This window comes from Morone saxatilis, unplaced genomic scaffold (assembly GCF_004916995.1).
Source record: "Morone saxatilis isolate NCDOM2014 unplaced genomic scaffold, NCSU_SB_2.0 Contig16, whole genome shotgun sequence".
Taxonomy (NCBI): Eukaryota; Metazoa; Chordata; class Actinopteri; family Moronidae; genus Morone; species Morone saxatilis.
The window spans coordinates 25,849,753-25,861,432 of NW_023339718.1; the positions used below are offsets into that span (position 1 = coordinate 25,849,753).

The window sequence follows — 11,680 nt, forward strand, 5'->3', positions numbered from 1 at the left end:
TTTGTTGTTTGGAAAGCACTTTGGCTCTCTGTGTCAACAAGGTGCTATATAAATAAAGTTTTACTTACTTACTATAAAAATTGTCAATTTATGTTTATAATTTATATTTTTTATACATTTTTGTAATTTTTTGCAAGTTTATCCGTGTCTAACTTTTGTGCAACTAAATGAAATGTGAGACATACGTTTTTTTTCTGATAGTATATAAGAATATAGTCTGATTAATAAGGTATAATCTATGGTACCTATTATCTGGTTTCTCATGGAAGTTATCACAGCAGCAATCTTTTTTCTGGAAAACTAATGTTTGGATTTATGTTTAATAAAAACATGATGGTCCTAATTTACTTAAAATGTTGAGGGTTAATTGTTAAAATAATCAACCACAGAGTAGAATGAACAGAATGTCTATATACATATACTTTATTAGGATTAGTATAGGGCTCCCACTGAATATCCTTTGAATCTACAATGATCCGGAAGAACTGAACTGCACGTCCATGTCAACAAACAGCTGGTAAAATGGCTGCTATTGTGGCTCAGCCAGTAGGCTATACAGCCGGGAGGACTGGTTTTTCTGAGCCGAGGTGCATTATTTTCTTTTAAACTGTTTTCCTGGTATCAGGTTTTGCAACACTGGAGGCATTTTACTCAGCAGGAAGGCTGGATCAGCATGACAGCCTCGGGTTACACTAGATCAGTACAAAACAAAAGCTGTAGCTATAATATTTTAAAATAAGCAAGTAATACCTCATAGAACTTACCCACTTGATTCTGTTTATTTTGTGAAATAATTCACATTTTGATTCAGTTTAGTTTAAATTTGTAAGTTTAACCTAAAAAATAACTGACTAATCTGTACAAATGTTTTTTTTAAATGGATTTTAAAACAAAGTTGATGATACTGAAAAATATTACATGTATGGAAACTTTAGCTTTAATTAAACAAAAATACTGGCATACACAGATAGCTCATATATAGTTAGTTAGTTATAGATAGTTTCATCCCAGTTGCGTGTAAAACCGCCTCACAACTGAAACTCAGAGCGGGCAGATACCCCACACCACTAATGATTTTCCAGGTACTCCAGGGCGTGAATTCCAGGCTCTCTGTCCTGGAAGCGGCGGGGGGAGGACAGGTTAGTCCTGTACGAACCACGTGATGAGCACACACCTGTGGGCGCGTCCCTTTGTACTACCTGAGGAGCGCGCGGCCGCATCCCGGGTGCTCTGCGCCGTGTGTTTGTTGTTTGCGTTCATCACCTCCGCAGCGTCACTGCTGTGTTCACTGGGACCAGACGGTTCATCACACCAGGTCAGCTCTAACATTATTACCGAGTTCTGAGGAGACAAGTTAGCTCAACACTGTGCGGAGAGTTTACACGGTAAAGCTTTTCAATTGAATCTTTGGTTATAGTAACAGCATTCGTCAGAAAATATCACAAGTTTAATTGCGCCATTTTAAAATACACATTTTTCCGTGTTTGTTGATCGCTAAGCAAGGCTACATTTTGTTTTTGCCCTAAATTAGTATTTGTAAAGGCCTATCTAGTTTCAAATATGAATCATTAATGTTTGTTTGGCGTTAGTTTTTTCCCTATTGTGTGAAATCCCCACTGTAACTTTAGATAGAATGGAATGTAACGTTAAATAGTAAGGCATCATGTTAACTTAGTGGAGCCTACTGGAAGAAAATTGTAGTCTATATATGACCGCACGGTGGTTTCACTCTCTGTGAAACTGGCTGACCCAGCTCACTTTGACTTGTCAGCTGCTCAATCTTGAGAACAGGCAGTCTCAGTTTGTGTGCCGGTGTATCGCCACCCACTTACTTTGTTTCACCACAAACAAACCTGAACTCCAAGCAGTAGACTGCTAAAGGTCAATATTTGAAGATTTGTTTTAAATGAAGCGAGCTAACCATCATTCTCTATAAGAATATATATGGCTGGGTGTTAGGGCTGAACATGAATCCGAACATTATCCAAAACACCAAGTGCAATATCCAAATGGCAGAAGCTGCAATTTTTATTAAAGGTAAAATGTGTGACAAAATAGCATTATAATAAAGTACTGGCCCACAAATCCAGATGTAAGCCAACATGTTTGTTTGGTACAGACTCTAACATATGTCACATCATCAGTTTTTTTCAGTGAAAATAATGCAAAAATGATAATTCCCACTGGATATACTTAGAGCTGCAATGATTCGTTGATTAATCAATTAGTTGTCAACTATTAAATTAATCGCTCACTATTTTGACAATTGATTAATCGTTTTGAGTTATTTCTTAAGCATTTTTTTCAGCTTCTTAAATGTGAATACTTTCTGGCTTCTTTAGTCCTTTATGACAGTAAACTGAATGTCTTTGAGTTGTGGGTAAAACAAGACATTGGTGGCCATTTCCCTCCGTTTTCTGACAAAACAACTAATCGATTAATCAAGAAAATGACTATTTCATTTATGCAACTGTGAATTGAGTTTGGTGGTAAATTTGATGGATGGCTGCTGTGTCATGGTAGATAGTTGATCGAACAATGATGCTGATTGTTAACATTATGCAAAAGTTTGTAAAACAATTTTTTATACTTTTGCCATAGACACACAGCCTGCATCTTTTTTTGCAAAATCAACTGTTGTGACAAGTTATTGTTTTTTCTTGGCAGGATATAGCAGTTCTCATTGCATTTCAATATGCCGCACAACAAACACCACGCCACACCCCACCACTCAAGGGGTAGCAAACAGTAAGTTGACCTATATTTGCTATCCTCATGTCTCACACACACACGCCCATATAGATATATACACACAGTATATAGATTCAGTCCTAACAACTGCCGGTATACTTTTTACACTTACTTTATTCAGTGATTATTTCTACTTTTCAGTGCACATACTCCTGTAGCAGCTGAAGGTTCCAACAGTAGCAATATCATTGTTTAAAGGTTAAACAGTTTGACGTTTTTCTGGAAATATGTCTCTTTTCTGGCTTACCAGACCAAAAGCTAAATGATCAGACCAGATAAGTTGGATAATGTATGTAGAGCTGCAGTGATTCATGGATAGTTGATTGACATCTGTGATTTGTCTGTGACGATTTTTGCATTATATGTGTTTTCATGTCTGGCCTGGACCTCTCTGTACTAGACACACAGATGCAGGAGATATCATTCTAAAGCCCCATTCAGACTGGATGTATTTCTCAGTGGGAGGGGGGTGACTTTAACATTACCTGCACTGGTTAGTGTGCGTACCGTACGTATGTTGGTAACTTTTCACCTCCACCCCAGGAACAATGACCTATTTTTTTTTACTCCAGAGAGACGTCCTTGTATTTTAAAAAGGGTTTTAGAAGTGTCTTCTTGTTATAATAAGATACATGGACTTTTTCTATTTTTGGGTCTCTGGGAATGAGACTCAACAATCAACTAGCCTCCAACCCAAAGCTATTTTACATCTTTAGGGCTCTGATTGGTTGTTTTGGACCAGATCCATTAGGAGCCCTAGAATGAGCCAGAGGACACAGTGTACATTTCAGTAAATATGAAAAAAGTTATTTTTATAAAAGTGACCTACTGCAGCTTTGAAAGGACCAGTTCAACAAAATAAAAGGTTTTAATTATCAATAAAAACATGTATTGTAAGCTGTCTCACCTTTATGTTATCTTTGTCCAGTATAACTGGCCTAGCTGGGTTCCTTCTGTATCAGTATTTAGTGCGAGTGTTTACTGTGCCATATGTGAAGTGCAGCATGAGCCAGGAGGTTACAGACCACTCTGCAGTCTGTTCTGTCACAGCACACACTGACCACAGCTCCTCCCTCTTTTCTGTTGCAGACACAGCAGCAGACACAGGCACAGTGAGCTCATGTCCAATCCAGCCTTTACCTACTACCCAGGAGAGGAGATGCTCCACTTCTATCGCTGGACTTCACCACCAGGCGTGATGAAGATATTGTGTATCATCATCATCCTCATGTGTGTGGCTGTGTTTGCGTGTGTGGCGTCTACGCTGGCCTGGGACTACGACATGAGCCTCATGGGTCTGGGCGGAGGAAGTAGCCTGATTCCAGGTTATGGCAGCTCATACGGCGGCTCATACGGTGGCTCTTACGGCGGCTCTTACGGCAGCTCGTATGGCGGCGGTGTTGGCGGTGTTGGCGGTATGGGTGGCTATGGAGAAACGCAGATGGATCCCGTAGCTGGCAAAGGCTTCATCATCGCCATCGCCGCCATTACCTTCATAGCTGTGCTCATCATATTTGTGTTGGTGATCTCGAGGCAAAACACTGCCCGCTCACCAAAGTTCTACCTAGCAGCCATCGTCATCTGTGCCATCCTAGCATTTCTGATGATCATCGCCACTATTGTGTACTTGGTTTCGGTGAACCCAACAGCCCAGTCCACAGGGTCAATGTACTACAGCCAGGTCATCCAGCTGTGTGCCCAGTACCAGAACCAGAACCAGGCCCAGGGCATCTTCCTCAACCAATACCTGTACCATTACTGTGTGGTGGAGCCCCAAGAGGTGTGATACACTTGCTTTTTTTTGGTCTGTGGGGCAGGATGTGTATACTTTATATCTCCTTTACCAACAGAAAGCCAGCCATTATTCACATTGTCTGTCACAGATCACAGATTTTTCTGTTTTATCCACCTAGTTAACAGTAGAGCTGCAACAATTATTCAATTAATTAATTAGTAGATTGAAAGAAAATACACTCAACAACATGTCTCTGTAGCTGACATAATGATTGCTGTGATAGGAGGCGCACAGGTCACATCAGAGATAGATAGCAGGCATTGTTATCTATCTCTGATGTGATGTCTTTCTAATTTCTTAGATAGACATGTTGCTGCTAAGTTTTTCATGTAATTTTAACTTTATGATTTACTTTGATTGTTTGGGGGCAGAAGCAGACGTGTCTTTGTCATTTTGGGAGAATGACCAGTAGCAGCTTGGAGCTATCCTGTCTGCTCTGTGGAGTCTGTGGAGTCTTGTGTTAGATCCCACAGCCCCCCCTGTTATTTACCATCCATGTTAGTGGATGTAATTTCAGCCCATTGACTGAGTCCTTTGGTTTCTGCAGGCTATAGCTATTGTCCTGGGCTTCCTGGTGTTTGTTGCCCTCATCATCCTGCTGGTGTTTGCCGTCAAGACTCGCTCCGGTATCAGGCGCTGGGGCCGGGACCGCGTTCTCTGGGAGGAAGTGAAGGTCATTAATGATGGTCCACACAACAGCATTGGAGAGTGGGTGAGTGTGTGTTTGTATGGCAACATTTGTTTAACAGCAAAAACCTGGATGATAAACATACATTTGTTCAACAAATTAAGACTAAACTAAGTACATCAGGTCAATTGAACAAATTATGGACCTACTGTTCATTTTAAACTTGGGGCACTAAATCAAACAACATAATTACACATAGTGTTAGTAGGTACTTTAAGTGGGCAAGGTAAATGTTCAATTGGGCAATCAACACTCAACATTTCCAAAGATATCAAATATAATAAGGGTCAGTTTTGGGGGGAATGTGAGTGAATTGATGCACAAGCATGTAGAATGTGTTCATTTGATGGGATGGTGCTGGCATAAAAAAATGGAATCGTGGGTTTGAATATTTAACTCATAAACATCATATAGCCTCAATGAAGAGCTGGAACAAGATGATACACGATATAGATGATCATTTCACATAGGGATACACCAAAACCAGTATCAGGTCCGATGTTGTGCTACTCCGATACCAACCTCTTGTTGGTTGAGCAGGTAGGTGGAGGAGAGTATTTAAGCAGATTTTACGACATTAACAACATTTCAACATTTCAACAACCTTAAAGCTACTTAAGGGGAAATAAAATGGATGTAAAGAGGTTCCATTATTGTTGTTTGTCTTGTTTTATAGTGAGTACAAACTTGTGTTTAATCAGTCTGTTACTTTGCTTTACTTTGTGATGTTTATGTGATCTCCAAATGGACTTGTTAAAGACTTCCAAGTCTTGAAAAACTAGAGATATCTTAGGCATGTCATGAAGCCATTAAATAACTACAGTGTGTACAACTATTGTTTTTGTTCTCAGAAAATGGCTACACAGGAAAATATTGTAATTCAAGGAACCAAGCACAGTTTAGATAAACATGACTTAGTTAAAACAGATGAGAAGTGATAAAGGTGTGTAGGTGTGTGTGTGTGTGTCAGGAGAGTTTCTGGGTGTGGTCTGTTAAGTCACTCTTAGTTGCAGCATGATGTGCTGTGTTGTCAGGATCATTTGTTATAAAAACAAAAAACGTATCCAACAACTACGTAAAACATCTAAACAACAAATCCTGAGGAGTAGGTATACCAAAAAACATGAATACAAACCCAAGTGTTCTTAAATGACATGGTGTGCTTTCTGAGGACAGTGAAACAAATGAAAGTCTTCACCTGTTTCCATTGGCGCATAGTTTTCATTCCAGGTGTGTGAACTTTCTCAGCAGTGCATTCAGAGAGACATTGTGTCAGGCTTCCTGTTGATGGTGCTGATGGTATCGGTAGTATTCAGGCATGCAGAGAGAAGGGAGAAGCAGTGGAACCGGTTGGTCCTAGTGAAAACTGCATACAACCATAAACGAGTGTTTATCATATGGACAGAACAGGTTGCTTAAGTGTAAAGAGAAGCCTGAGGAAAACCTGACCGAAAACCCAGGGCAGCAAACATTTAAAAAAAAATGTAATTTTGAATAATGAAATTGAGGTTGCAGTTCCCTTTATACTACTTGTAAAAACAAAAAATAGGTTAAAAAAAGATGATTAATAAGTCATGAAAAAGAAAAGAGTAGTAGTTATTATTAATGGTTAACAATGTAGTAAAGCTAATGTGCAAATGAATATATTTCTCGTTTCAGTGAGGTCAGTTGTGAATTAAAAATATGAATCGACAGTATGGCCATAACAAGAAAGTAAAGTAAAGTCATTAAAGAAGTTTAAGATGGCAGGTTGTGACATGTTGAAAAAGTCAAACAATATAACATAGTTGTTTTACACATGACAGATAGGGACTTAGAGGGTTACTCTAGTTTCTTAATATTGCACTTTTATAAAGCTGGAGGAACTCTGAGAGGCAGTTGAAAATAGGAGTGGTCATAAGTGAAGCATCTGAAACCAAGATATGCTGATGTTTATTCTTTAGTTTGGCTCAAGCAAAAACACTGGATCCTATACTTCCCATAGTGCAACTAGATAGTCAGACTCTCTTCATAGGCCTAGGACTATACCATCAATATTGAAATGATTTTCATTTGTGAAATTGGTACAGTGTGGAGGGTGGCTTTTAAGAATTACATTTTGACTTTTAATTCAGAGACAGATAAAACTGAACTCTACAGTAAAACGTTTTCTTTGAAACCCTGCTAAAAAAAAGTCTGACCTTGTCTCTCTCTCCAGGTGAAAAATGTGTCTGGTGACCCAGAGATGCAGCTGAATGACCATAATCCTAAAGTTGGCGGTTCCAGAGACTACTTGGACCAGCTGAACCACAGCAAGCCTCTTTACCTGCCAGGGTAAGTTATGCATCTTACAGCACACCTCGAAAGGGCCTGTCACTGAGCCCCAGGAGTCTACTGTAGGTCTTCTGCCACTGAGCTGAACTTTGTCTATGGTAGCCTAACCTGAACTGGTGTCCACCTGTCCAATAGAAAAACAAATTCCAAAAAGTCATTTTTTAATGTGAAAAATATTAAAATATAAATATTATCTGACAGCACTGACGTGTACACAGAATCCACATGAAAGAAAGAAACAAGACTAGATGCTAGCAGCCCCATGAGGCCATAAGAACTCATTACATACCAGAAAACCAAATTGTGAAGGAACAATGGGAAGGTTTACCAGTGACCTTAAAACTTGAATTTGCCTGAACCCACACTATAGCTATCTTTAGGTGTCCTGCAGTGAGCTAGCTTTGTAATCTCCTTTTAAAATTAAGGTCAGTAGGACAAAAACTAACTTTTAGTCAATATGTGTTTACAAAACTAGCAATATACTTTTCTGGGATTTTCTGAGGCCAGTTTGCTGAGGTGGGTCTGTCATGAAGAAATGAAGAATAAATTCCTGATGTTTGTTGAAGATATCTTTGTGTCTGATCTTGGGCAAAGTACACATTATATAGGTTGAATGCTCATGAAAGCAAAAAACCTTTTTAAAGTTGACTCAGATGACTCTGCCTTTTAGCAGTCTGTAATAACAAGCAATCTAAAAATCTGCTTAAATATGAATGAATTTGACTTGTCAGTGATAGGGTTAATAAAGTACAAAAATATATAAATCAATCATTCTGTTTGCAGAGACTCAGACATCAGCAGCTCTGTGGGAGTCCTGAAGCCCCGGCTGAAGGACTATGACACTGGTGCGGAGTCTGGAGATGATCTGGAGGAGGAGGACTTCAGTGTGTGAGTGGATGTGAAGAGCTCTAATTGCCAGTGATAGTAAAGATATTCATCTGCTTTTCTACTGATAGTGTTATTATTGATGTCTAGTTACCACCCAATAAAGTTAATTTCATTCTGTTCTTGTCTGCAGTCTGTTTCCTTCAATCATGGATGAGCAAGAGCGTCTGAACTACAAACGGGAATTTGACCACGATCACCAGGAGTACAAGAGCCTGCAGGCTGAGCTGGACAGCATAAACCGGGACCTGGTGGACCTGGAAAGAGAGATGGGCCGGCACCGTGAGGGCAGTCCACAGTTTCTGGTGAGTGTGGCAAATAGTTGTTTGCTGCTATAATAATGTTATATATAAAAGTATGGCATGGATCAGAAAAGGCTGATAAACCTTGTTTTAGCATAAAACATATGCATGTGTGAATCTAGGATGGTCAGGATTAGATCATTGACCACTATCTTTCTGATCTCAGGATGCCATGGATAAATTCACCAGACTAAAGAATCTCAAGAAGGTAAGGCATACAGTATGGCATCATTTACAGCAATGTTGTTCTTTACAGTGAAATACAGTTAGTTTGTGGAAAAAAAATCGAATTGTTTTGAATTTGTTTCTACCATCTGCAGTCCCCAACCTACGAGATTAAGAAGAAGAGGTGTAAATATGTCAGGTCCAAACTGTCGCACATCAAGAGGAAGATCAGTGAATATGACCGACGACCTTGAACCTTCCCCTCTGACCCCGCTCATGCTGGGAAAGATTCAGATCTGCAATTTCCCACACCGCTGTGTTTGAGTTTATCACACACCTATGTGGGATTACTAGTGAAAGCCTGTTGCCTTTATATTACATCTGTATCAAGCCAATCAACTGAGATGTTTTTGAGAAGAGAGTGGGGTGAAGGAAGTTTTGACTTTTTTACTATTGTCTTTGATCAATTCTTCAACCTCTGTGAGTTTCATGAAGAACTATGTAGGTGTATAAATGTATTTTATTTGTTTTTCTTTTTAAGTTAAAAAGTGAGAGATGTGATATTTGTTTTAGTGGTATTGTGACTTCTATAAAGCAGTTATTTTCTTTTATAGGCTTTTGAAAAATATATGTTTTGACAGTTTCTTGAACAATGAAGGCACAGCTAAGATGAGATGAGGCATGAATTTGCTTAGCATCATCATTCCTTGTAAATAATGTTTTACAGATTGTTCCGCAGTAAGCTTCTCTGTACTTCATTGTGTGGTTTTCTGTAAATGATGAAACCTCTCTGTACTTGTAATTGTAAATTCTTATTATAGACCCTTCTCGTTGTGGATATTTGAAGGAAAAGCTGAAGTGTAACTAACTGATTAATGATGGCTTCATTCCCTTTAGGAGTGTCATCAACATTTTTCTAACATTTGTCTTTCTCTATACTGATTTTCGTTTCTAATTTCCACATTATTGAAAAGCAAATGAACAATTCGTCCCACCGTGTCAATATATGATTATTCATTAGATTTTCCATTGATGTAATAATGCCTGTTGGACTGTTTCTCTGAATAGACAGATGTATACAACATGTTTATTTTGGTGTGCAACAAGTCCGTTTGTATAGTACCTTTTGGAGAAAGCAGGGCTGTAAGCTTTCAGTAAAAAAATGTTGCTTATTGAGTTTGTTGTGTCATTGTGTTTGAAATAACATGTTAACATGGGTTCCACTGATAAGTGAAAATAAAGACCGTGATGGTAATTGTGCTGTTCTTAACTGTAGATGCAATGTAATCAAAGTTAGCTCAGTTGTTCCTTTCTCCGCAGAGCGTGTTTCTTTCCGGAAAAAAACTCCGTTGCACCCTATGAAAACCAATGTTTTTCCGTGTTCTAGATAGTTTTTCTTTAGTTACAAATGTAGTTATAGTTTTAAGTTTTACATGCTGTAACTTCAAACCGCAATTAGAAAGAGGTGCAGGACACTTTGCTTTGAAATATAAAGCAGTATCTACTGCATGTGAGTTCCTAGGGACGGAAGAGGCGGAATTCTTCTTAACGGAGTGGATAGTTTTCTCTGTAGAGCATGTTTCTTTCCGGACAGAAATCTCCGTTGCACCAGCTGGCGTTACACTGACTACACCAGCATTGTAGGTACAGCTGACTGTTTCTGATTAGTGTATCGTAAGTGGTATGACACACAATAACAATATGGTAACTAGATGATACGTATCATAACTTGGTTCGCGATGGTGAATTACGTAAACAAGCCCCAATAATGCTCGTTGAACAGAACTGTCAGCTAGCTAGCTGTTTTATTGAAATGACTGAGTCTAGTTTACTGCAAGGTTTCATTTGATATAACGCGATGTACACAATGCTGTTGATTAACTGTATGGACAGAAAATAATTCGGCTCAGACAAGCAGCGTTAGCTTTATAAAGTTACTGTCTGATAATGTTTTGTTTGCATCATGTCAAACTCTATTTAGAATACATGGAACTGAATAACAGTTTCTAGTTTAGTCTTTTAGGAATCAGTAGTGCTTTCTGATGTACAATATTCCGTACAAATAATGACATTCGGTTCAGTTATGGTTTATGGTAACAATAATGTTTTTTGTTTTGACACAGCTTCATACCAAACCTCATTCAAAATACGTGCAACTGAATAATACATTTCTAATTTGTCTTTACTACCTACTTTGTAGAGTAAATTTTTTTATGAATCATTAGTGTCTTCTGATGTAGACTGTTTGGCATATTAATAATACACAAAACAGTTATAGGTTTAATATATTAAAATCACTATGACAAGTAGCTCCTTGCTATTCCTTGGCCATGAATGCTGATTTGACACCTTGTGCAGTAGACATGTGTATTAATGTGAACCTGTTGTTTCCAAGTTCTTTGGCTTTTAGTTAGTTGAATCGCTGGCGGGGTAGACAAAATGGACGAAGAACCGGAGAGGGCCAAGCGCTGGGAAGGGGGCTATGAGAGGACATGGTAAGACTGTGAAACTGGAGGTTTTCAACTGGAGACATGGGCTGTCATTTGATGCAGTATTGTGTAATGTATGCATTCTCCTACAGGGAGGTGCTGAAGGAGGACGAATCTGGCTCACTCAAAGCCACAGTGGAAGAGATCCTGTTCCAGTCCAAAAGGAAAAGGTGTGTTACTCTAAACACAGTGCTGGAATTGTATTTCTTTAGACACTTCTTCTCTGTTATGATGTGAATGAGACCTACGCTCTTCTGCTGGAGTTATAATTCACTTCATTTTATAACACAGT

At 38.8% G+C, this 11,680-nt stretch overlaps 2 protein-coding genes across 3 annotated transcripts in view; both read left to right on the plus strand.

Moving 5' to 3' along the window:
• Window positions 1–1,192: 1,192 nt before the first annotated feature.
• oclnb (occludin b) lies at window positions 1,193–10,071 on the plus strand. Of its 2 annotated transcripts, none has more exons than XM_035657710.1 (9): window positions 1,193–1,385; window positions 2,668–2,748; window positions 3,841–4,531; window positions 5,094–5,258; window positions 7,432–7,547; window positions 8,331–8,435; window positions 8,566–8,737; window positions 8,901–8,942; window positions 9,055–10,071. In XM_035657710.1, the coding sequence occupies exons 2-9, from the start codon at window positions 2,696–2,698 to the stop codon at window positions 9,151–9,153; spliced, it is 1,443 nt and encodes a 480-aa protein (XP_035513603.1). In that variant the 5' UTR covers window positions 1,193–1,385; window positions 2,668–2,695; the 3' UTR covers window positions 9,154–10,071. The 2 variants fall into 2 exon arrangements, with proteins under 2 accessions (XP_035513603.1, XP_035513604.1); XM_035657711.1 differs by having other exon boundaries at window positions 1,204–1,315.
• A 412-nt stretch (window positions 10,072–10,483) lies between these two features.
• Window positions 10,484–11,680, plus strand: part of gtf2h2 (general transcription factor IIH, polypeptide 2) — a gene marked incomplete in the record, with an annotated part of 3,149 nt that continues 1,952 nt past the window's right edge. Inside the window, 3 exon segments of the mRNA XM_035658562.1 lie at window positions 10,484–10,543; window positions 11,295–11,394; window positions 11,481–11,558. Of these exon segments, the coding sequence (XP_035514455.1) occupies window positions 11,339–11,394; window positions 11,481–11,558 (134 nt within the window).

Excerpts from the sequence above, each read along its gene's own strand:
- oclnb (XM_035657710.1), top strand. The coding sequence starts at position 2,696 with ATGCCGCACAACAAACACCACGCCACACCCCACCACTCAAGGGGTAGC. Across the intron at positions 2,749-3,840 it reads CACTCAAGGGGTAGCAAACA|ACACAGCAGCAGACACAGGC; the intron begins GTAAGTTGACCT and ends TTTCTGTTGCAG. Across the intron at positions 4,532-5,093 it reads GTGTGGTGGAGCCCCAAGAG|GCTATAGCTATTGTCCTGGG; the intron begins GTGTGATACACT and ends TGGTTTCTGCAG.